At 40.5% G+C, this 27121-nt stretch overlaps 1 protein-coding gene across 7 annotated transcripts in view; it reads left to right on the forward strand.

Moving 5' to 3' along the window:
- ANTXR1 (ANTXR cell adhesion molecule 1) overlaps positions 1–27121 on the forward strand; it is a 256503-nt gene that overhangs the window by 7336 nt on the left and 222046 nt on the right. For all 7 annotated transcript variants that reach the window (XM_045054315.1, XM_045054311.1, XM_045054316.1 and 4 more), the window contains exons 2-3: positions 18593–18664; positions 23601–23672. In XM_045054315.1, the coding sequence (XP_044910250.1) occupies positions 18593–18664; positions 23601–23672 (144 nt within the window). The remainder of the gene's footprint in view (positions 1–18592; positions 18665–23600; positions 23673–27121) is intronic.

The raw sequence follows: 27121 nt of genomic DNA on the forward strand, positions 1-27121 counted from the left end.
GTATTTGGACATCTCCTGACATGTTTCCCAGACATGCCAGTTTCATACTGAAAAAAGTAATCAGGTTTCTTCATTTTGGCTGATTCTTTCATTCATTTGGCATAAATACTTTCTCAGTTCCAATCACAAGTGTGTACTCAATTAAAGATATAGGTAACACAGTGTCTATTGCAAGCATGTCCCGTTCTGGGAGCTGCAAGGAATGGAAAAGAAGCAGGAAGCAGTTCCAGACTATTTGCTTTTTAGGCAGAAGGATATTAGAAGGATTCTAGGCAGCCAAAGCTAAAGGCTCCTGAGGATTTGGGGCAGGGGGCAAGTAGAGTCAATTTTAGATCAACAATAAAAAAAAAATAGTAAGTAACACTTACTGAGCCCTTGCTACCTGCCAGACACTGTGGTAAGTGCTTTTCTTGTATTACCCCATTTAGTTTTTACAACCACGTAAGGTTAGTACAGTCATGATCACCATTTGACACATGAGAAAATTGAGGTTTAGAAAGGTTAGCCAAGGTCACTCTAAGTGGTGAAACTCAGCCTCAAACCCAAGCCACTCTGACTCACGATCTACGCACAAAGCTGAAAAAAAATCTAAACATGCAAATGAACGTTGAATCAATCAGGATAGGTTAAGTTATGCTGTAATAACAAACAATTCCCAAAATCTCAGTGACTGAAAGCAACAAAGGTATAAACTTTTGTTTATAATCTCTGCCTACTCCGCATGTTGGATGGGAGTCAGCAAGGGCTCTCTGCTCAGGGTAGTTGTTCTGGGAGCCAAGCTGGTGGAGACGTCATCTTAACACCAGCTTCCACCATGACAGCTACAAGAGAAGAAAATGCTGGAGGGTCTCTCACTGGCAATGAAATGCTCCAGCAGAAACCAATACACATCCTTCCACTCACAACACATTGGTCAGAACTAGCTACGTGGCCTCAGCCTATGGAAAGAGGGTGAAAAAGGTCATCTTCCCATGTCTAAAAGGAGAGGAAAGCCAGATATGGGTGGGCATTAAAAGCCTCTACTGCAAACCTGTAATTATACACGGGTTTGGCCTGAGTAAGCAAGAAAGGAGTAGTCACTGAGAGAGGGCAGAGATACATAAGACAGATGGGAAAGGGTTGGTTTTGAGCTAGATCTTGTATTTGTTCATCAATCTGGGATTCCTGTCAGACGTGATAGTTCAATCTGCCCATGAGGCAGTGATGGCTCCTGCCCCTTTCCCCCCTTCCCCATTCTTCCCACATCTTAGTGGGTAAGGAGTTAAATTAGATTAAATGGAAAGCAGAAATTGAGATTAGACAAGCTTTCTTGCCACCTTTGTATTACATGAACATCTGAAAACTAAGAAACTCTTTTTCCATAGTTTATAGGATATGAGGGAACTTGGGAGGCTGGCAAGGGAGAGCAGCCCCCGGACACTGCAGCAGCTGAGCCCAGAGGATGCCCACGTATTGAAGAAACTGATTCAAAGCTTAAATCAAACACCAAATGTGTTTCTCAGTGAGGGTGCTGTTGACAATGTTAGTAGGACATTTTTTCAATGTGGGGATCTGTAGGATGCTTAACATTACTGATCCTTGCTTTGTAAATGCCAGTAGCCATCTTGATCATTGTGCTAACCAATAAATAAATGCTCCTGCATTTATTTCTGAATGCCTTCTTATGAGATAGTACTGCCCAGGTCGAGAACCCCTGACTGAAAGACGGTCAGGTAGAGCAAGGCATGGCAATGATGTTGATTCCTAGCATCCCTGGACTGCAGCTGAGCAGGACGAGCATTTTGTCTGGAAGAAATGGGAAGGTTTCATTGATAAGGACAAGTGGAAATTGTAGACCTTGGAAATGAATGTGTTCAACCAGTAGTTCTTTTTTTTTTTAATGTTTATTTATTTTTGAGAGAGACAGAGTGTGAGTGGGGAGGGGCAGAGAGAAAGGGAGACAGTCTGAAGCGGGCTCCAGGCTCTGAGCAAGGTGTCAGCACAGAACCTGACACGGGGCTCGAACTCACAAACTGTGAGATCATGACCTGAGCCGAAGTCAGACGCTTAACCGACTGAGCCACCCAGGGGCCCCTCAACCAGTAGTTCTTAACCAAGGGCCAGATCAGAACCTGAGAAGGCCAAGGCAAGCATGTATATTTTGGAAAAAATTCCCAGGTGATTCTGATGTGGGTCTCTCCCTCCCACAATAAGTGGTAAGAGTGAACAGGAAGACAAGGAAAGCTGCCCCATAATGATGTCCTTTCTCCTCTATGGTGAGATGTCGCTGAGGCAGCAGACACCTCAGAACTGGAGACCAAGCAGAGTTCTTATTTTAGGCAGTGGTAGAAAAGTCCAACCTGATGAGGAGAAGGAAGAGCAGAGATCAGACAGACTATGCACTGCCCTTTAGTGTTACCGGGCCCTATCATGTGTGCATATATATCTAAGCCGTGTATTTGCCAGTACAGTCCTTTGTTCCCTTTCTATTGAGATGTCACACATGAAATGTGGCTCCAGTGCCTCAGGAGAATGAACCAAGGCTCAGGCATAAGCGTCAAGAAAGCCAACTTTGGAATCAGACATCTCTGGCTTTAAACACCAGCTCAGCCTTTTCACCAAGCTTTGTGACCTTGTTGAAAATTACTTAGCCTCTCTGAACCTCAGTCTTCTTACCAATAAAATAGGCCTTAAATTTCTGCCTCACAGAAGTGTTATAGAATAACATTAGATTAAAACCTGTAATGAAGCATTTGGTATGTGAGTACCCAAATGACAGATGGTAATGGTGATGGTGATGCTGCTGCTGGTGGTAATTACCCCTGGAGAAAGAGGATGTGGGTCTCTAACAAAAGACACCTCCCTAGATTCCAAGCAGGACTACCTGGCTAGGAGAAGGGATACACCAATTTAATGCAGAATTTTCAAACCGTGCTAAACTTCTGGAGGTCTCTGGTTCTCAAGGATTTCACATTTTAGTAGAAGAGACAAAGGGCTAGGGAAACAGAGCTGGTAAAATAATTTTGGGTGAGATGTGAGAGGCCTAGGAGGCTTCATAGAGGAGGTAACTTTGGAGCTGGAACTTGAACACTGAGCGGGATTTTGCCAGGTAACCAACTAAAGAAGAAGACATTGCTCACAAAGGGGTAACATACAGGATAGCAAAGTGACCCACCTACCTTGTGGTGTAAACATGACAGGGAGAGTGACAGGAAAGAATCTAGGAAGAGTGGATTTTTTAATGTCAGCAATAGGTTATGGGATTAAAGTTTTCTAGAGACAAAAGTGGCAAACTTCTATCTATATCCCACCTATTCTTGTAGTAGGAATGAGGAAGAGAATAGATGCAATTGAGAGCTCTTTTGTAGTGAGGAGCAACAGGACCTGATGAACATGGGATGTGGAAGAGGAAAGAGTCTTGAGAGAGTAAGGAGGAGGTTTCAGAAGGAAAGAAGGCTTGGTGTGGATGTGTTGAGTCTGAACACGTAGGGCATTTGGGTGGAGATGCTGAGCAGGCAGTTGGATTTATACCCTGAGACGGAGAATAAAGATTTGAGTGTTGTTAGCCCAAGGGTAGTAGTCGAAAATGTGGATATGAATAATAAATAATACCGAGATGATACCAAGATAATCTCAGGATTTTTAAAATGTCAAGAAGAGGTGGAGTTTATTGACAGAGATGGCCAGGGTCCAACCTTAGAGGAATTGCCAACAGGAATATCTGTGCCAAAGAAGAAACTCCACTAACTGAGAAGAAGTTTCCAGAACAGTCAGAAGAGAACCAGAGAAGAATTCTACCACCGAGGCAAGGGGAGAGAGAATTCCAGTGGAAGAATAATCCACTGTTTACCCCTTTATGTCATCTTTTCCTCTATTTCTAGTCTTGGTGAATGACATCACCACAAACCCCAGCCACTTACACCAAAGATCTGGGAGTATCTTTCTCATACTGCAAGGCTGGACAACACCTGCCCTGACATCTGTCCTGTGATCATCCCACATGACCCCATTCTCTGCCTCCTTTCCCTTTCCTCAACCAGTTCGCTGAAATAGTCTCTAAATTGGTCTCCTTACCTACTTTCTTCGCCCTTCCCCCACCCCATGTATTCTTGACAGTGGCACCAAATTAATCTTTTTAGAACACACATCTAATCTTGACATCATCTGACCCATCCTTTGACCTTTAAACACTTACCCAGAACTCTTTTAGAGCAAAATGTGAACTCTTTAGCAAGGCATTCAAGAGCCTCATTGCTCAGGCCACTATTTCCCTAGTTTCATCTCTTACCACAACCTACACCCTTGTAATTTCCAACAAAACTGTACCATGTGGTTCCCTGAACTAACTCATGCACTTTCTTGCCTTTAGCTAATGCCCTTTATCACCACTTCCATCTTTACATAGGTGATGCCCTCTCACCCTTATGAGATGATCATTAGTACTTGGCCCCCTCCTATCACTAGTTGTGGGCTCCCTGTAGTACAAAAAAAAAAAAAAAGAACAATCACCTCTCTACATCACATCTTCATTCAAAATCCCTTCCTTATTCAGAATGTCTCAACTCCATAACAACTCACATTGCATGATAAGCAGCAGGATGGTTGATTATCAAGAGATGGAAAGGAATAACCCTTAGTGTTCGTCCTCTGGGGTCTCATTCAGTGGCCTTATCTTCTTTGCCTCAAATCCTGATGCTCAACCATGTACAGCTCCAGTTAATAAATACCTGTAGGAACCACCTGGAACAGAGCTTTCCCAAGATCTTGGTGGCAAAGGATTATGATCAGAATCATAGTCATTCTGACATCATTTCTCACATACAAGGTAATGCAAATACCAAATTTATGGAAATCACATAGAAAATTTAAAAAGTGAAGTATCCTAACTGTACCGATACACCAGTCAAAATAATAAAAGGAAATTCAAGATGCCATTGGACAGCCATAATCTGACCACTAATCAATAAATCACGGCCCAGGACATTACTGGCTTATGCTTCTTGTCCCAGCACAATTATTAATGGTTTCTTATTTTACTTTTGAAAATGTCTGTTTGGATTTTAACGTATATGGCCATCCTGATTGTTAATTGTCATAAAAGACAATATCAAAGATACAAAAGGGGAGATGATTAAAGGCCAAACTGGTGAAGCTCCTTGTATGCATTACTCCATTAAAATGGTCAACCAATACAGCACTCCTGGTTTTCCCCAAGTGCCCCAATTTTAAGCCTTTCCTGGTATACCCACTCCCACATTCCCATAAGAATTTGTGGAGATTTTCTAGTACTTCTCAGTATTAATAACTAGCATTATAAATTGTAATTGTGCATTTCCTGACCCCTCCATGGGGAGGCAGTGTTGCATAGGTGTTAAAAGCCCAGGTTTAAACACCAGAAAGGAGACTGAACAGTGTTTAGACTAAGAGTGTGGACTCTAGAGCCAGACCACCTGAGTTCAGATTCCAACTCTACCATTTAACTAGTTGTGTGTCCTTGAGCAAACTACTTAACCTCTTTGTGAACTCCGTTTCCTCATTTGTAAAAAGGGAGATAATATTATCACATGGGGTGGTTGTGCCTAGAACAGAACCCTATGAGCATGTAGAAAGTTCTCATGAAGTGTTAGCTACCATTACTAAGTGGTAATGCGGGTAAAGTGCACACCACAATACCTGCTGCTTAGTAAGTACTTAATAAATATCAAGGGTTGGAGTTATTAATCTTTATAGGTTCGAAAGGACCTAGTAGCATTCAAAAATCCATTTGTTGAAACAATAAATAGAGTGTGTTGTATTTATGCATATTATAAATACGTCCAGCAAGATGAGAACTGAGAAAGGCCATATATTTTAGCAGAAATAAAGCATTGGCGACTTTTGGAAGTGCACTTTCAGGGTATCATAAATGCTGGAACTAAAATTTAATGAGCTGATGGTCTTAGTAGGAGATAAGAAAGTTTGTTTAGGATTTCTGAAAAGAAAGATGAACATACACAACTTCTCCTTCAGCACCTCCCCCACTATCATCTACAACTGCCCCAATCCCCTAAAAGAGAAAGTCTTAAGGAGGCATGTGGGGGCAGCCTGCAGCAGGTCCAAAGACTAAAGATAGTGACATTGACATGCAGCACACTTGTAAGAAATTCCACTAGAAACAAAACAGATGGACTGAGTTTGAAGGATGTTAGCCAGGCTCTACTTTCAACTCTGTTGCCAAGTTGTAGAAAACACGGAGAGTAAGATTTGGGAGAAGCTACAAAAACAATCCCAAATCTAGAAGTGAGTTTGAAGTAAAGAGTGGGAAGTAAAGAGTGATGAGAACCATCTCCCTGGAGCCCTTCTGCATTGTACAGAAGCCGCTACACTGGATAAGGAAGGGGCAATTAAGCCACAAAAGAGAGATCCCATGAGCCCCAGTCATCTTCATGACCCTGGTTCTGTCCAGCTTCACTGAGTCCTCCCCATAGATCCTGGACCTCCATAGATCCTGGACCTCCAGGGAAATGGCAGAGTTCTGTCTTTGATTCTGTGGATACAGTAAGGGCCAGGAAAGATGTCTGGTACAACAAAATATGAACCTGAAGTGAATACCAGGCCAAAAACCCCTACCAATGACAAGCTGGAATGGATGTAACCATGTCCAAATAAAAACATGCAAACCTTGTGAGGATGAAATTCATCTGTGGCAAATGATAAGAGTCTATTCCATTCCCTATTCTTCTCTAAGTGATGGAACAATAACCTAAGCTTATTTTAGCCATCAAAAGCAACTCCCTTCTTCCGGATTAAGTTCTTAGAGAAGTTTATGAGTGCGAAATGAGGCAAAACAAAAACAAAAACAAAACACCACAAGAAACTATGTCGGAAGCAAATACCAGATCCAGCAACACCTTCCCACATTCAAGGATGACAATAGGGCCTATAAAATTTCAGCAACTTTAAAAGGGGATTAAACAAAATTCCCAAGGTGAAAGAAGAACATGTTTATACACAAAGAATTTTCAAAGCAAAAGAGGACAGTTTTGGCACCATATGTTTTGTAAATTAAATGATGTTAAATAAAATAAGAAATCTGTGAAATAGATAAAATATGAAACAAGGAGACAAGGAACCTAGAGCAGTTAACAAAATATGAAATAATAGGGAAAAATGTTAACTCACCTTAGAAGCAGTAAAGAGCCAAACCAACAATGGAGAAAATGAAATGAATTGATGAAGCCTTGTTTGAGAAATTCTCCAAATTTGAATAGGAAAATGGGTTAGATAAAGTGATAAGAGAGAAGGTAAGAAATATTGAATGATGAAAATAGATATCCAATTATCCAACATACCGGATAATTTCAGTTGCTAAAAAATAGTCTAGAATAAACACTCAAAGATTGAATAGAACTTTCCTGATTTAAGAAAAACTTGAAAATGAAGATTGAATAGGCTTATCAAGAGGCAATAAAAGTTAATTAGTTAATTAAAAGAGATGAGTACTTAGGTATGTCCTTGTGATCCTTTTTAATTTCAAAGACAAAAGAAGAATTTTATGAGTGGTAAAGACACGGGTTACCTACAAAGGTTCTGACACATTAAATGGTGGAGAATTTTGATGGATAAATTTATGACCTACAATGTTATATTCAGCAAAGATGTCACATGTGAAGAAAATAGGAAAACATTTTCAAATACATATGGATTCTTCTTAAAAAAAGGGAGTAGGGATAATTTTCAGGAAATTACCAAAAAGTGAATCAAGATTAAAGAAAACTTTAAATATAATAGTTATTATATAAAAGAAGTGGCAATGACCATTGAAGCCATTTAAGCAAATATATGTCCAGTTAGTATTATCAGTAAATTTTAGATAATAATACATCAACAAACAAGAGCAGCCTGTCAGGAAAAAGGAACATGCTGAAAATAAGAAGATTTTGGAAAGTATATTTCTGACTATTCAAATCCATTGGAAACAATGACCATCATATTGCAGAAAGTAAATTCAGTTCATCAGAAGACAGTTTAAGAAGTTTTTCCCAGAACTCAAGCAGAAAGAATATAGAGTTGAAAATGATGAGACAGGAGATAGGTGCTAGGAACAGGATATATAAACACACACACACACACACACACACACACACACACACACACATATACACAATAAAAAATATATCTATATAAACTATATACAATATATTTACTATAAAAATTCTAGGAAGAGAAAAGAGAACATTTAGAGGACCTACCAAATACTCAAACTAATTAATTTTTAAAAGGATCCACAACATACACAACCTTATAGATAAATTCTTAAAATATAAGATTAAATAGAAATGTCTACATTCCTCCAAAAAAGAAAAAAATTAGATTTCCCTTCCCCCCACAAAAAAAGCAAGACTCAGGCTGATGTTAAATTTTTTTTTCTTTTTGGCCTACAACATTAAATGCTCAAAAAAAAAAAAAACACCTCAGTAATTATAGAGTTCTGAGTGAAATGTGATATTTAAATTTTATAACTAGGCTTTCAAAATGCAAAATGTATGCCATCCACATACCCTTACTGAGAAAAATTGCTAGAAAATATTGACATCAAAATGTAGAGTATATTGGAAATAAAGAGCAAGAAAAAGATGCAGCATAAAAGAAACAGAGGTAATTGGCCCCGGAGAAATTAATATGAGGTTATACAGACACGTAAAACTTAACGGATAGATTCTCAAAAGAGGAAGTGAAAAATAGAAATTTTTTACTCAGACTATAAAAAAATTACTTCCACTACATTCATATACAAACAAAACAACAACAACAACAACAAACCAAAATGTAGTCTACTTTTAGCTCCCCAAACCCCCTTCTTCCTCCCAGGTCCACCTACTGAGTAGTAAGAGTTATGGAAATCCCTAAATTTTGAACCAAAGTGATAATAAGAGTCCAATGTTGTGATTTTAGAAAATTCAGTTAGGCAAAATGCTCGATCTTTCCAACTTTGCCTCCCCCAACCCCTCCCAGTAGAATGTGGACATTTGAGAGGGACTAGTTTGCCTTTGTGAGTAGGTCCTTTGGTTTTGGACCAGTGGAGTTTCATGGAAAGTTCTAGAAAAGTTCATCTTCAGGGAACAGAAAATTTCAGTATCACACTTTTCCAGAAAACAGAAAAAGATGGAGTCTCCCAGTTTATTTTAGGAAGCTTGTATATATCTGATATCAATATCTACTAAAGATAACATGTTCATATGCAAAACTGCTGACCAAACTGAATAAAAACTTTAAATCCAAAATCAGATATCATCAAAATAATACTAACAGTGTAGTAGAAGAAGAATATACCAAGACCAAGTAAAGTTTATCCTAGAAATGCAAGGGTGCTTCAATATTTAGGGAATGTATTAAGATAACTCTCATCTATTCTTGACTGCCAAAGATGAAAAACAAATCATTTTCTCAGTGGAATCTGAAAAGACATCTCTCTGAATACTTAAGTGTTCAAAGGACATAGAGGGTATGAATAATGAGGCTGTTTTAATACATATATTTTGAACCATATACCCCACAGAGAATAAACTTTCTTTTCAAATATCCATGAAATATTTATTAAGTTGCAAAGAATGCCTCCATATATATCCCAAGGCACAATTTTTCTAGTCCACATTCTCAGCAATAAGTAACAGGAAATAAGTAGCAAAAGTTTAGCTACCAGGAAAAATACACTAAAGTTTAGCTACACTCAAACTTTAGCTACCAGGAAAAATACATAGATTTTTGTGATGAGAAAAACTGAAAGAAAGTCACTGTCTAGGACAGAGGTTGGCAAACTATGGCCTGCAGACTGTTTGTGTAAAAACAATTGTAGCATCACCACACTTTTTAAATTCATGTATTATCAGTGGCTGCTTTCAATGGTTGCTTTTGTGCTACAACAGCAGATTTGAGCAGTTGCCATGGGGACCATACTCTGCAAACCTGAAGTATTTACTGTCTGGCCCTCTACAGAGAGTTTGCTGACCCCTGGGCTAAGAAAACATTTGCACCCCAGTAGAAAATGGGCAAAGGATATTGATGGCAGGGTCAGCCTCACGGTCACATGGGACCTGTGCAGTCACCCAGGAGCCCGCACTTACAAAGGTCTGGCACTTGGTTTAATGCTCTGTTGTCACCATCTAGAAATTTTTAGTAATTTTTGAACAAGAGGCTTTCCTTTTCATTTTGCCCTGATTTCTGCAAATTATGTCGTTGGTACTAATTGATATTCAAGGGATACCTGGGTGGCTCAGTCCGTTAAGTGTCGGACTTCGGCTGAGGTCATGCTGAGGTCATGATCTCACAGCTTGTTGGTTCAAGCCCCATGTCAGGCTCTGTGCTGACAGCTCAGAGCCTGGAGCCTGCTTCGGATTCTGTATCTCTCTGTCTCTGTGCCCCTCCCCCACTCACACTCTGTTTCTCTCTCTCTCTCTCAAAAATAAACATTAAAAAAAGAAAAGAATGCTTATTGATACTCAGTGTTTTTAAAACAGAAGGTGCACAACAAATATGAAAAAAATCTGTGGCTTATAACTAAGTCCATCCAAATAAAAATTGCAGTGAAGATCCATTTTCATCTATAAAAGTTAGAGATATTTCAGAAAGAGGTAATCCCAGGTGTGAGTGATGGGTAAGAAACGAGCACTTCAGATCTTACCCCTGGGACTTTAATAATCATGATGGCGGGAAGGGAGGTAGAGCGGCCACTGTCCTGTGTGCTCACTGTGTTTCAGGCAGGATACTTGGCACCTTGGGATCATTAGATTTAATCCTTAAAACAATCCTTATGAGATAGATACTATTATCCCCATTGTATAAAGGAGGAAGCTGAAGTGTAAGAAAGCAAAACATCTTGTTCAAATGCCATACTAGTAAGTGGAAGAACAGGAAGGAGTCTGAACTCAAATCAGGAGTTTAAACTCACATGGGCATTCACCAAGTCGGTGTTCATAACTGCTGGTCTGAACAGCCTCAAGAGTAAATTTCTGTATAAAGAAATGCAGTAATTACAAATATATGTATCCCAGGGTAGGAAAAAAAACCCATTTTTACTGTACTTGGATATATAGAAAATAGTTTAGACCTGCTTTCTTAATCCAAGAAAGACCCTCCTGCTGGGTGCAGGTGTGGTGAGCAGAAGAGACCACTTTTTTCCAAACTGGAAATCTTAGCCCAGTGCAAGAATTTAAACAGTCAGTATATCAAATTTGAGGTTTTGTCCCTCCCCGGCCTCCACTTCTCTCACTCACATGGCTTATTGTGTCCTCCTGGCATATGCATGTGAAGGGGGCCTCTGACTTCCCTGGCAGCCATGTTACTGTCCTTGTCTGGTCATGGTCACCTAGTGGTCATCCACACATCATGTTGGTGGCTTTGGCTGGTAACCTGGGGGGGGGGAGGGGTCTCACCTATCACATCTTAGTGTTCATTTTAATGAGGGGAAATACCTTTTGGACAAGTAACCAATTTCTGTTTTCCAAACAACTATAGTTTTGTGTTAAATTTGCACCAAACGTACGAATAGTTGGTATCAGATAATATTTTAGGTTTTTCCTGGTGTGTGTGTGTGTGTGTGTGTGTGTGTGCTGGCAAAGTCAAATTAATAGAGATGAAAGGAGTACTTATTTTGCTATAATATCCTTTTGCTCTGATTTGCAAGAGAAAATACAGTTTACATCTATCTATCTATCTATCTATCATATTACTTACATATAATTGACAAAAAGTTCCACACATAATTACTTTCTGTTACAGCATGCAATAGATCCTAATATTTCTGTTCCATTCTGCTTCATTTTGTTTTTAATGTTGGCAATATCCTACCAAAATGATTTCCCAAATCACTAATAGGTTGCATTCTGCAGCTTGAAAGTCATTGTTTTTACAGCCATCAGTCAGATTGACTAAAGGAAAAATTCCTCACAAGTCAGTAGGGTGGGGCTGGGTGTCCTGGGCTGGGGTCTCCACAGCATAGAGAGGAGCCCCCAAGCTCAAAGTGGAGTGCTCAGTGGTTTGGTTTGGGTCTGGACTGGTATCTGAAGAAGTTGGAATAGAGGCAAGAGTCAAGGTCAAGCTTTTTAAGCATGAGGAAGGCTTGGCCATGAACCCTGTCAGTAATAGGAGGATAAGGCGTGGGCTGGGTTTCGGGCTCCAGCCAATTTGAGTGCAGTGTGAGGTTAGGAGGAATGAGGGAGGCCACGGAAGAAGCTGGGGAGCAGAGGGAGGGGGCCAATGAATGCTGGGCCTTTGACGGACTAACTAATTGCTTGTCCCACTTAGTGGCGCCTGAGCCTGCGCACCCTTCCAGGATTAGCTGGGGACCTGGGTGGGTCACTTAGGACATCAGTGACTTCAGTTGGGTGGGGCTAAGGAAGAGTGGGACTGACAGTTTTATAATTTCCATCGTTAGAGCAACTCTCTCTTCCAGGATTAAAAGACTTGTGGGTGATGGTTTCAAAAATAAGCTCTGTTTTCCCTTTCGTCTTATTCTAACCCATGTGCAAAAGAAGGGGAGACAATTTAAACTCAGTTTGGCCCACTTGATTCTTTCTGACTCTGGTTGTGTGTGTGGCTAATGGAAAGAGCCTGTGTTTTCTAAGGAGCTTAACCACAGGGAGGTTTGGAAACTCACATAAGCACAAAAGAATGTATTTCAGAAAACAAATCAGAATGAGATTTAGAGTTCTTATTTTGCTCCTACTCTTTGCATATTAGACCTTTGGAAGTCATTGAGCAGAAATCTGAGGGTAATGCCAGGTTACATGTGAAATCCCTTGCTGGGAACTCATAATGAATGCAATGACACAAAAGTTTGTTGATTTCTTACTATGTTCCAAACATCGGAGAGGGCATAGAAAAACAAAAATAAGTAAGAAACTTTGGAGCTGCCCCCAGCACTTACTTCTTGTGGAGCTAGTAGGAAGGCCTGGTGGCTTTGCCATCCCATGATCTGGGAAACCCTTCTCAAAGTCAAGTCAAAAAAATGGTGTGAAAAGGCATTGACTCTGATTTTTAGTGGACCCATGTATATTGAATGGATCTTCAAGCACGGAACTCTGTAGGACTGTATTCAAGCAGAATTCCTGGAGGCCCCTTGAATTCCAAATTTTGCTGAGACTTATACTGAACCAAGGCACAAAATCCCAATAAGGAGCCTGAATCCTCCACATTGTCCTGATACCCAGCTGAATTGTGGAAATCTTCAGGGACTAGAATTGTATTTGAATTAAGATTTAATTAAGTCAAATATCAGGGGCATTTCACATCTGCTGATTTTCTACAACATGGACATTTCAGCTCTCCATGACTATAGTTTGCCACCGACTTTGTCTTAAAAGCAGTTTTTTTAAACCCATAACAGAGTCCAGTGAAACATTTGCAATCTCCTACATAATCTGGGCTAAGAAGCAGTTTTTATTTCTACCTTGGAGCTTTGGTAACAATGGCTGGGTGAGCCATTACTGCCTGAAGAGAACATCAGGACTCCATAGCTGGGATTTTAAGATCATTAACTATTAGCGTCTGACTTCGGCTCAGGTCATGATCTCACAGTTCGTGAGTTCGAGCCCCGCGTCAGGCTCTGTGCTGACAGCTCGGAGCCTGGAGCCTGCTTCAGATTTTGTGTCTCCCTCTCTCTCTGCCCCTCCCCCGTTCATGCTCTGTCTCTCTCTGTCTCAAAAATAAATAAACGTTAAAAAAAATTAAAAAAAAAAAGATCATTAACTATTAAATAGGTTGATATGATTAATGGTATGCTTTATACGTTGTAGGGTGGATAGAAGCTGGAATTGAATCCATTCTCTACCATTTCCCCATCTAACACCCTATTTCTGGCTATGACCAGGAGGAATCCACTTAAGTCCTCAGGGTTGAGAGGAAGCCAATGATCCAAATATGGACACACCACCCTGGGTTGTACCTACTAGGTACAACTAGGTACTGGGAGTACCTACTAGGGCATATTCCAAGCCAGAAAACCAATTTATAAGGCAAAGTACAAGTGATACATGCATCTTTTAACACAAAGTCCAAATTCAGTCAAAGACCTATATCTATCCTAACATATCTATCCATGTGGCAGAACGACAGAAGTCTGGATGAGGTCACAGTGGATGGTTTCCAGAGGCCCCATGAATGATGTATTTAGAGTTCAGGGTTAGGAAGTCTAGCTATGACCACTGGGTGGTGATGAGGCAGGGAGCAGGACTATGGCACCAGGCAGGTAAGCCTTTTGCTCCTGCAGATTTGGGTTAAAGAAATACGAGCAGTACCCCCAACAAGCTCACCTCCATGGCTAAAACCACAAGCAACTGACATGGGGTTCTTTCCCTTCCCAGGGGGTAATATAACCTTGGGGTGAGACAGAGTATGATTTTGCCAGTTAAGAAGACTCAGTAATAAGGACTAGAAGGATTCCAAGGCAGCGATATAGATAACCCTATATTCCTCTGCTCCTTGAGTAGGTTAGACCCCTTGGGGTCCCATGGCAACCCAGAGAAGACAAAACCAGTTTGGTTCCCAGAATATGAGAAGGTTATATTTACCCACACTTGAGGTAACAGACTAGGTACATTTCAAGTGTGTCCCCAAAACGGTATATTTTGGTCAAGGCTTATATAATTGCATAAAGAATGATGATGTTTAAGTATGAAACAACAAACTTCAACAGTCTCAGGGCAATTATTAGCAGAGTTGGGATAGGAGAAGCAAGCCTATCAAATATCTCCTTGCCTCCAGTTTTGTCTTAGGGGTCTCATTTTATTTTCTTCTTGAGAAAATACAGTCCCTGCCCATTAGCAAGAAGGTTTTCAGATAGATACAGACTTTTCTTTAACACCCGAGGTGATTTCTCAGATCTTGCCCTATTTGTGGCATCAACAAATCACATGAATACCAAATTGTGTACATTTTACATGTCAGTCAGATAGAAGAATCATGAAAAAGGAATGTTTTAAGACAGTGTGAAAGTGTGAGTTATTATTGAATGACCTATTTAAGTAAAGGGATGCAAATAGATTTGTAGCTGTTAAATAAAGACCATCCTTGAGAACAAAGAAATGGTAACCTGAGAATTTACTCCAAACCTCTCCTCCTTAGGCAAACAACCAAGAATGGTGCCTCAATTCTGATTCAAGTCCCTATTTCACCAACACTTTGCCTCCTCCTCTCCCTCCTATAGAATTCCCATGCTGTAGGACTTCTCTACTAATGAGAAAATCAAACTTGGGATGAAGGAAGTAGGGGATTCCTCTCTAATCACTAGGCATCTTACACTACCCCTCAGATAGACCTTGTCCTGGTCACCTGAACCAACATACAACACTACATTTCAGAAGAGGTCACCGATGACCAGTGTTCAAGGAAATCTCTTGGTTCCAGTGAAAAGGATTTGTAGATTTCTAGATCGGACTATGGCTTATCATCAGTCATGTGTTGCCTCTTCTGAGGCACTTATATAGCATTAACCCCAGAACCAGACCACTTACCCCATGGCGGAAGGAAAGCAGCTAGGACCAGTCTTTGAGATTTGAACTATACAATTGAATCCTGTCCAGGATGATGTCCTGGATTCTAATGAAAGAGGATTTCCAAAGTTTTAAAAGCCCAGGGCTAGGATATGCAGTTCTGGTGAGCTCTTGGGAGACTTCCAGCTGCCAGTAGGTTCTTCTGTTGATGATTAGGTAGGTCCATTGACCAAGGAGCTGTGCTCTAGAGTCACTGGCCCATATGGGAAGGCTTCTTGGGTTCACACAGGGTCACAGGAATTGGCTGGAGAGCTGGTGTCCAGCTGGCAAAAGATCAAGAGGCTTCCTTGAGCAATCAAGGCTTCTTCTTTTCATGCTCTTCTTTCTTCCGCTGTACAAACAGGTTGATGCTGGAGAGGCAAATATCCCTAAATCCCTCACAGAGAGAGCAGATAGTAATGACTGAGAGATGTACATGGTGCCCCGAGAGCATGGAGCAGGGGTGATGGGCCCCATCTATGTCAGTCAAAGGCAAGAGGCACAGACTGAGTTGAGTCTTAAAGAATCAGTAGGAGCAGTGTGGACCTGGAGTGTCCCAAGCAGCTGGAATATGTATAAAGGCTAAGAGGCCAGAATGGAAAAGGTTTATTTTTGAGAGGAGGGGTCCCCACCCCTCTCCTTGCCAGATTCCTTTCGCCATCTGTCCATCTCCTCACCCCCAACTCTGCAGGGCTCTATGCTGCCACCAGAGGAAATTTCTTGTTTTTCCCCAAACAATTGTTTAAATATGTATTTCTGTATTACCTAGAAGAGTTAAATGTTGTTCAAATGCTGATTTACTATCCTTTGGGGGATTGTGTGTTCTGATCCTTTGTCTATTTTTCTATTGTTTGCTTTTTAATATTTACTTGTACCAATTATTTACATATCCTGGACACAAATTTTGTCTTTTTTATTTGCTGCAGACATCATTCTTTTCTTTTCTTTGAACCTGTTTATGGTACCAATTTGTCATTCAGAATTGTAGATGGTTCAGGTAGTCAAAATTATCCTTTTCATAAAAAATAATTCCTACTTTCTGTACCTGGCTGGAGAAACCCTTCACTAACCTGAGGACATAAAAGTCTCCTTCTATAATTCACTCAATGGTTTAAAGTTTTGTTTTTCCCATTAGGTTTTAACACATCTGGGGTTACATTTGGTATGAGACAGTGATCTAACTGGGTTTTTTCCCCAATTAGAAATCCACTGTCATAACATCATTTATTAGGGGGTTAGTTCTCTGTCCTCGGTCTGAGTCACTTTTTCACTATATAGCAAGACTTCATGTAGGTTGAGGTTTGGGTTCTCTCTTCTACTCCATTGGCTCTACAGTTATTTCACGTGTCATGTATATGGAGTCATTATATCGGATAGGGCAAGCTTTCCAGCTTTATTATTATTTTTCACAATTGCTTTAATTATTTTTAGACATTTAATCTTCATTTCATTTTTAAAGTCAGTTTTTGAGTTTTACAAAACATTCTTTCAGAATATGTCCTAGAATTGAAGTTACAGATTAAGTTGGGAAAAATGAGATAGCCTTATGATACGGAGTCTTTCACTGTATGACCATAACATACTGTGCCCCTTTCTTCAGGTCAGATAAACACATCATTTTTGGATGTGGGGCAGAGACAAATACATTCTCTTTATAGAGATGGAATAGACTCAATCAGAATGAGAATTCTTGGGTTGTTGTGCCATGAAAATGAAAGCACAAAATCTATTGCACAGATCCATCTTAAATTTCCATAGGCTAGGGATGCCTAGGTAGCTCAGTCAGCTGAACGTCTGACTCTTGATTTCAGCTCAGGTCATGATCTCAGTCGTGGAATGGAGCCCCACAATGGGCTTTGCATTGAGCGTGGAGTTGCATGAGTCTCTCTCTCTCTCTCTCTCTCTCACTCTTTTTCCCTCTCTCTCTCTTTCTCTCTCTCTCCCTCCCTCCCTTTCCCTTTGCACCTCCCCTGTGTGCATCCTCTCTCTAAAAAAAAATAAAATAAAAACATTAAAAAATCTATAAAATAGTCTGAAACAAAGGAAAAAACAGCAACGAATAACCCTTTGGAAGTTAAAATTAAGGTAAATGAGTGAATAAAGTAATCTGAAACAAATGGAAACTCTTTGTACAAAATGTCAGGGTAGAATGAATAAACTCTTAACCTCAACAATTATTAGAACGACAGGCAGAAATGCAGTGCTCAGCTGAAACATATCCTCAAGTGAAAGGAAGTGGCATCGTAGCTACACAAAGAATGAGTTAGAACAGAAAAACCTACTATAAAGTCACTGCAACAGATTGAGAGTATTGGCATTGTGGAAAATACAAGCTGAACTGAAGCAGTTAATAAATGATATCAGTAAAACAGAAGTCAATCTTGGGAAGTAAAGAAGCCCCCTTCCAAATCTAAAATTCTGTAATTCCATATGTCCTAGAGAAAGTTTCCCTCTGCTTTAGGAAGAAGATTCCTTTTGAATATAATGAAAGGCTGTATAGTTTTTCTTCGTTTTTTATTAGTATGAATAGTTACATTAAATGTTCTTAAACATTGAACCATCCATGCATTCCTGAAATAAACTCTACCGGTTAATTAATTATTATTATTTTGGATTCCTGCTGGATTTGTTTTGCTATCATCTTACTTAGAGATTTTTCATCTGTATTTGCAAATGAAACCTGACTCTTTGAGGAGGGGGATTTGTTTGTCTTTGTGTCTTTGGGTATCTAGTTTGTGCTAATTTCTTTAAATAAACGAATTGTTTTTCTTCCCTAATCAATGAATAATTTAAATTGCACAGAAACAATGGTTTCTTAAAGATTTGAAACCGACCTGTGAATCTGGGTAGGTCCAGGTATTGTTTTAGTGCATTAGTGTGTGGAGTGGGGGTGGAAGGGATGGAAGGGGGAGGGAAGGGAGATTCTTTAACAAAATTTTCAAGAACGCTAACATTGAGTCTAAACACCTTTCCAAATGATTGCCAACGTTATAGAAGCTTCTGATAATGAGCCCAATTAATGTAAGATAATAGAACATAAAGAGAAATGATACAAGGTAAGGATGAATGAACACTTGATTAAGTGCCATCTGCTTTTGTTTTCCCAGATCAGGAAGTGTGCTGCACCACTGGAATGAAATCTATTACTTTGTGGAACAGTTGGCTCATAAATTCATCAGGTGAGAAACACAATGTATATATAGGGCTCTGCCATGAGTAAAACTAGCCTACGTTTGCTATTCTGCTAACTACTAACTACTTTGGGCGTGCTTTTTGACAAAGGTAGACTCTCAGATCTTTGACCAGAGACTTGACTTTGTTTTAATCTTTGCCGTGTTAGAATAACTTTTGGCTTTGTGTTTTCAGAAGGACCCTGATTTGGTTATAAGACCAAAATTTTACCGCTGTCTCTCTTATTGAACAATATATTCTTTCAGAAGGATCATTAACATTTTCTTCCACAGTGCACCACACTGGGCCACTTGGCTTATTCTAGCTGGACTCAGGTGTAAAAGGTGTAGGGTGAAAGGTGACCAATTCATTCCAGTGTGCCCAGAACTTTCCCTATGATAGCACTGAAAATCTCACATTTTGAGAGCTCCCTCAGTCCCAAGGAAACCACCATGTTGGTCAGCCTGGCTGTGTGTCCTAACAGGTAGAATTCTCCGAGCATTCTTTATACCACTTTCCAAGGGAGGACAATGCAGTTTTGAACTGCACTATAAACGTTGCAGAGCCTGGGAGGTCCTACTTTCCAGTAAGTATCGATGTCCACTGGTAAAGAAAAGGAGGTCATTTTACCCTCCTTGGGTACAGTCTCCAAGGGAAGACACAACTGTGATAGCTTTCATGAATGTGCTTGAAGCCAGTTGTCAAGGTCTTTGGTAAAATTGTTCTGATCATCGTGAACTCTAAAGCAGCCCCATTCCTGTGTCATGGCATCGGTAAAGTCTTCCAGCCCATGTGAATAACCATAAACTTCTTCTTTGACTAAGATTCTTTATCTCAGAAGATCCCTGAGACCAATATAATGACAAACACATTCCCTCCAAATTCAGTTGACCTCTTACCTGCTTGCCTGATTGGAGGGGAAGGGTTAGGAGGTATCCTCTCTGTGATGTCAAAAATTAGAAGCTGCAGCAGGCAGCATCTAAACCCAGATTGTTGGAAAAAGCAGATGCCAAGAGGAGAGAGAGGGAGGGGAAAGAAGCAAATACATGAGCGGTATTAAAATCAAAGTATTTCGGAGAATTGTAGAAGCCTACAATTGAAAACAATGACTTCCATGGGGCGCCTGGGTGGCGCAGTCGGTTAAGCGTCCAACTTCAGCCACGTCACGATCTCGCGGTCCGTGAGTTCGAGCCCCGCATCAGGCTCTGGGCTGATGGCTCAGAGCCTGGAGCCTGTTTCTGATTCTGTGTCTCCCTCTCTCTCTGCCCCTCCTCCGTTCATGCTCTGTCTCTCTCTGTCCCAAAAATAAACGTTGAAAAAAAAAATTAAAAAAAAAAAAAAAGAAAACAATGACTTCCCAAACTATCCTAAGAGACATTCGCTACCCTTAACTTGAATAGCGTTGGTGAGAAACTGCTACCTTTGGAGGCAAACAGCTCAATAGTTGGACAATTCCAGTTTCCAGAAAAGTCTTTTTGTCGTTGAGCCAACATGTCCTTCCTATACTCCCGTCCATTATATCCATTATATCCTTTGAAGTGATATAAAACAAATCTGCCTCCAGACACTTGACAGTATCTGCTCTGTTTCTATTTGCCCTTCTGGTCTTCTGTTCTTTCTGAAGCAGAGGAGTCTACTGGAAAAGGATTTGAAGTTAGGCAGATGTGGACTTGAATCCAAGCTCCATTGTGCAACCATAGCAATTGACTTACCTTGGTTGAACCCTGGTTTGCATGTGAAAATTAGAAGAGAAAACATGTGCAAACCAAGTAGCCCAGCACCTGGCTTAGAGTGGCCACTCAGCACTTCTCTCTCGCTGTTCCTTCAGCAATTCCAGATGCCTCACTGTCTTAGAATCAAAGACACTGAGAGGTAGGGGTGGAGGAACTAAGAAATCACTTAACCCAATCCTTTCATTTTATTGATAAAGAAACTGAGGAGGAGAAAAGTTGACATGGCTTAATCCAGACCACAAGACACTTTCCTCTGGTTGTCTCCTCTGGCCTTTCTTGTCTATGGACCCCCTCAGAGTGTAGCACCAAGATATCACTGTCACTGTCATGCAAATTCCAAGATTCAGGTACTGTATTTTGACTGCTGCAGCCCAAGTGCCTGTAATAGTATCTGACACATAGTACATGCTCAATCAATATTTTTGAATAAATGGATAGATTTTGAAAAGGAATGAATGATTTTTGTTTATTCACTCTTCTCTGTTTCCTTCAAGACCTCACCCCACACCTCTCACCCATCACTCTCAGCAAAGAACTTCACCTCCCGGTTTCACCAAGAGCCCTGTGAATAACAGAAAAGTGATTTCCTAAAGTTCCAGTCCTACTCTTAAAAGATGCATGCATGTCCTTCCCCTTATCTCTGAGATTCAAGTATTCCCCCTTTGAAGGCGACCCCTCCATTTTAGTCCATTTTGTCCCATTGTCTCCAATCTTCTCCAGGTCTTTGTTTTCCTCTTGTATTTTTCTCTACCATTTCTACGTCAATAGACGTAAACAAATCTCACCTGCCCCACATCTGAAAAAAAAAAAAAAAAAAACACGGAAAACAACAAATCTCCAGACTATGTTCCTCTATAGACACTGTAGATACCTATTTCTTTGCTGGTTTCTCACTCAAATATCTTTAAAGACTCAGTATCACCATATCCTGACTTCCTATTCATTCCTTAACCCACTGCCATATGGCTTCCATCCCCCCCTCCACCTGCTTGGTCTCACCAAAGTCCCTAACTAATGCCCTAAGAGGACAAAGACAGAGAGTGTCTTGCAGTGCTTATTCTGCTGGATGCAGGAGCTTCGTTTGATTGGGAGCTCCCTCTCTTCGAAATTCTTTCCTCCGCCTTTTGGTTCTCCTTTCATCTCACTGACTAGAGCTGGGCCTTTAAATGTTAGTGTTGCTTCTAGATTTGGGTCACTTCCTTTCTCACTGCTGACACTGTCTTCGAACAATTCCACTCACGTTAGTATGCTGAAAACTCCCAAATTATGTCTCTAGCCAAGACTCATGTATCAAATATACTAGTTGCCTCTTGGAGCTGTACATTACCCACATTTCAAATTCAATTTTTCTAGAGCTGAACTCTGTAGAGTTGTTTAGGAGCCCAAGTTCTAGAACCAGGAGCTTGGTTTTAAGTCCTGGGTCCACTACTTTCCCACTGTGTGACCTTGGGAACATTACTTTGTTCTCTAGAGTCTCAATTTCAATTTCTGGAAAACAGGAACAATAATAGTACTGATCTCATAAAGTTGTTACTGGTTTAATGAGCTAATATGTGCGCATCACTTAATGATAGTGCCTGATACATAGTGAGCACTTGATAAGGTTGACTGTTATTATAGTATTATGATAATTATGGTGTTTTGCTGATTAGCTGCAGTGAGGTGGTAATAGGAAGAATTGTGTCATGGACAGAGAACCGAGGTCTGTTTCAAGATACCGGCATTCAATTCATACTCCTTAGGCTCCTACCAAGTATTAAACACCATGATAAGGGTTTCCAAAGATGCATCAGATGTATGGTATTGAATGTAGACTTTATCCTAGAGGCAGTAGGAGCCATTGGAGATTTTTATAGCAGATGGATGACAGGTCCGACTTATATTTTAGGAAAATAGCTCGGGAAGCAGTGTGGAGAATGAATTGGAACAAAGACTGTTGACAGGCAAGGTCACCGGCCAGGAAATAATTGCAGTGGTCACATAGTTGAGGGCAAAGTCCTAAGCTAAGAAATGGAAAAGGAGGGAGGGTTTAGGAAATGTTGGAGGAGGTGGGAACTATAAGATATGGGGGCCAGATCAGGGGTGGGAGGGTACTGCATGGTGAAGAAACAGGTTGACATTGTGACAGATGAACCAGTTGGCCACCCAGAGACAGTGCCTGACAGACAGCACTCTATCGGTGAATCCACTACAATCTGATAGTCCATCTTTTCTTTTCTTTTTTTTTTTTTAATGTTTATTTTTGATAGAGAAAGAGAAAGCATAAGCAGGGGAGGGGGACAGAGTACCTGAAGTGGGCTCTACACTGACAGCAGTGAGCCCGATGCAGGGCTCGAACTCATGAACCATGAGATCATGACCTGAACCAAAGTCAGACGCTTAAGCAACTGAGCTCCCCAAGTGCCCCATCTTTTCTTTTCTTTTTTTTTAAATGTCTGTTTTGCTTTTGTTATTTCTGGACAGTCCATCTTGCAGACAGAGAAACACGTTTGGTCCTCAACTGAGAGTTGTTCTGCCTCTAAGAGTGTGGATTTTACCCAGGACAAAGCTCCTGAGCACTGCCATAAACAAGCCATGCCACCGTGTATATTAATAATGAGAAGTATAAAACTACCAAGTGGAATAGATATTCTGGTGGCCCATCAGCACCTTCTCTCCTTCTGGGATCACCTCCTTGGGAAACCGAGCAGAAATTAAAAGTTGATGGTGATCCTGCTTTCAGAGCAAAGGGTGTTTATAGTATGATCTTAGCGGCTGATGGCACCAAGCTGCAACAGGTTTAGTCACTCCCTTCGTTAGAGGATACACTGGACTGCCGTGGAGACACTATCAAATTTCACCAATGAGGGTCCCCTTTTTATAAACACCATGCAGACCAGTCGTCTTCTAGAGTTACACTTCTTCAGACAGAGCATGGGGCAGTGATGAATGTTAGCTTTCCTATTTGTCACCCGCTGTCACTGAGCGGTGGTGTCAAATCAGAAGCAGCGCCCCCGCCCCCGGAAGACACCGCAGGTCTTCCCACTGGTCCACAGTTTCAAGTCGGCTACTGGCTAAATACTTGCGACACCAGCTGCGGGGTCTCTCTTAGGGTTGTAGGTCCTCAGCTCTGGCAGCCAGATAGGAGAGGAAAAACAGGGAAGATGACTGGAAGGAAATGGCATTCTATAGTCTTTCTATCTGTCCTAATAGAATTTCTTTTCCTTTCCAGCCCACAGCTAAGAATGTCTTTTATTGTCTTCTCTACTCGAGGAACAACCCTAATGAAGCTAACAGAAGACAGGTAAGGATGCTTCCCTTCCCTGTAAAAAGCCCACCTTTTCCTGAGTAGTTCTGGTATATGTGCCCTAGTGCCAGCCTTGACTGTCAGTCATTTTAAATTTAATTTTTTTTAAATGTTTATTTATTTTTGAGAGAGAGAGAGCACAAGCAGAGGAGGGGCAGAGAGAAAGAGGGAGACACAGAATCCGAGCAGACTCCAGGCTCTGAGCTATCAGCACAGATAGCTCGAACTCAAGAACTGAGAGATCATGACCTTAGCCGAAGTCAGATGCTTAACTGATTGAGTCACCCAGGCGCCCCATCAGTCATTTTAATCATATAGTTCTTTCTTTCCACTGAAGCCTTGAACTTTGTACATTGACCCATCTGCTAGTTTACTCTGTGATGACTGATAGAATTTCCTGATGTTGGTGAAATTCTGTAAATGACTAAATCGCATTAAGGTAAATCTTACATTTGATTGGCAACTCAGTCTGCTAACTTCAAGCAAAATGTTAGCAAGCCAAATCCTTGGAGGATTATAGTTTCTTTTATTTAAATTAGATTTATTTTGTGGGTTAAGGTTTCAGAGATATAATAAGCATACTGTGAGAGAAGTAAGAACATGAAATATTATTAAACGTAATTGCCAAGGCAGGGACTAGAAAGGGAGGGTTTATGGTACCATGGAAAAAAGGAAATTTGAATCAGGTGTGGCAAAATGTTGTTGACATACAAGGATTACTTAGACGTAGCTTAACAAAGATATTATTTGGGGTTTTACCACTTACCCATGAAACTAGCAAAAATAGAGACATACCATTTGTTCATAATTAGGATGGTATGTTGGAAGTGGAGATAACAGTTTTCTTGAGCTAATAACACTTTTGTCCACTTTTTAAAAAATGCAATAGTGACATGAGAGAAACATCATGGGGTGGGGGAGACACATGTGGGACTACTGACAGACTGTGTATGGACATGTAGGGAAAAGGAAAGGAGGAAGGGCAAGCACAGAGGACAGGGAGACTTTATAACATTCTTCTTCCAGAAATCAGACTAGGACTAACAGGATGGAGTAAGGTTTTCTGGATTTTGCACTAACACAGCAAATCTGAGTTAGTCCTCATTTTTCTCCATGTCTTTGTTTCCCATGTGTAACAAAAAGAATTCTCTGTACCATGTAAAAGTTTTCAAGTCCTATTTATTTTTTTTTAATTTTTTTTAACATTCATTTATTATTGAGAGACATATAGAAAAGAGCATAAGCAGGGGAGGGGTAGACACTCCCCTCACTCTCACTCACTCCAGGGGTAGAGAGGGGGAGACACAGAATCTGAAGTAGGCTCCAGGCTCTGAGCTGTCAGCACAGAGCCCAATGTGGGGCTTGAACTCATGAACTATGAAATCATGACCTGAGCCGACGTCAGTTGCCTAACCAACTGAGCCACCCAGGCGCCCCTCAAGTCCTATTTCTCCTTCAGCAGTATCTATTATTCATGCATGCCATTTGAAACCCCATTTTAAAAACAGGGGTTTCTTATTTCCTACTAACAGAAGAAGAAACTGAGGCCATATCGTATTCCTAAGGATACCAAGCAGAATGCACACTAGATGCAGGCTCCACATTCCTTCCACTCTCCCTTGCTGCCTTCTGTTAAACAGAGAATCCTAAAGCTCAAGAAACTTGAGAGATTTTTCCATCACTATTGGCCAAGGATTTTAAGAAGCTCTGAGAAAGTGTCTCTAGCCTATGAAAGACTCCTGCTTTCTCTCAGTCTTTACATGATGACATCCTTTATGCAGAGATGGCTTTGTTCAGAGAAGACTCCCCTCTCACCCATTCTTCACATCCTTCTACAACCCAGGCCGCCCGGTGCTGCTTCATGCTGACCCTGCTCACTCCATGCTTGAGTTTGGCCCAGAGACCTAGATCTCACACCTCTTGTGGGTATTTTGTGTGCTACTGCTCACAGCCTCTGGGAAGTGGGGAGGGCAGCCGAGGGGGTTACAGATTTATAAACGTTGTTAAAATGCTTAGGCTTTCAGACTCGTTTTGGTTATGCTAGCTCAAATTAGTCACCTGAATCCAATGTTTTTCACTTGAATCTAATGTTTTATGCCTTAACTTCACTATTCCTAGTTTCCTGTACCACGGAGAAGACAGAGGTTATGATCTCCATTTTGCTAGAAACAGCATTTAATATTTAAGGGCTGAATATGCATCAAACAGCCAAAAAATGCCTTGCTAAAAAGGATGTTTTGGTTTCATGTGGTGACTGCTTGGCCTAACCTATGGGTCAGCTGGCAAAGCATGAATGGATTACTGACACATCCCCAACATTATCAGCCTAGGGAGAAATGTGGACAAGCCTTCTCTCTCCAAAATACTTTTTCATGAGATTGGCTAAAAGAACTAGGCTTTCAGAGCTTCCAAACTGGTACTGTTTCTGAAAGATATGACTTCCAGTGTTTTAGTTGGTCACAGGAATGTTTATGTTTTTCTCTATATCTCATCAGATTTTCACAATATCCCTATAAGACAGTAATAGATGCATTATTGTACCGATGTAATGACTGAGGAACCGTGTAAGTTAAAAAAAACTTGCTCAAAAACAGAACGTGAATTCAGAGACTCTCATTTCCACAAGAGCAAGAGATTGTGGGTAAACCACAAGAAATAATATCAAAGACATATCTGCATCCAGTTCTTGGGATCAAATCCATATAAAGGAAACCACAGGAAGGCTGAAGAAATATAATAGAAAATAAATATGGTGTGTTGAGAGGTAGTAAAGGAATTACAATTCGAATAACAATACTTACCATTTGTGTCTTTTATCTGCTGAACATTTTACATATCATTTCTCACTTAACCTCATATAACCATTCAATCTCTAATGGGGTCTCCTTATTTTATATGGAATATACTATTTATCACTAACTGCTTTCAGCATTTTTTTCTTTAGCTCTCAGCAGGTTGATGTGATCTATCTAGGCATGGTTTTCTTGGAGTGTTTCCTATTTTGGATTTGCTGAGGTTCTTGAATGTATAATTTGTCTTTCACCAAATTTGAGAAATTTGCAACCCTATTTTTCAACTATTTTTTCTGCACCACTTTCTTCTCTCCTTCTGGGACACCAGCGACAGAGATGTTAGACCATTTGATATGATTCCACATGTGCCTGAAGGTCAGTTCAATTCTTTTCCAATCTTTCTTCTTGCTATTTTTCAGATTAGATCATTCCTATTGATGTATCTTCATGTTCACAGACTCCTTCCTCTGTCATCTCCATCCTGCTGCTGAGCTCATCTATTGAATTGTTTATCATAGACATTGTGATTTTTCAGTCCCAAAATATCTATTTTGTTCCTTTTAAAAATTTTATTCCTCTGCTGAGATCATCTATCTTTCCATTTATTTCAAATGTATTTACCTTTACCTCATGGGAGCATAATTATAAAATAAA

Source organism: Felis catus, chromosome A3 (assembly GCF_018350175.1).
Source record: "Felis catus isolate Fca126 chromosome A3, F.catus_Fca126_mat1.0, whole genome shotgun sequence".
Classification (NCBI taxonomy): Eukaryota; Metazoa; Chordata; class Mammalia; order Carnivora; family Felidae; genus Felis; species Felis catus.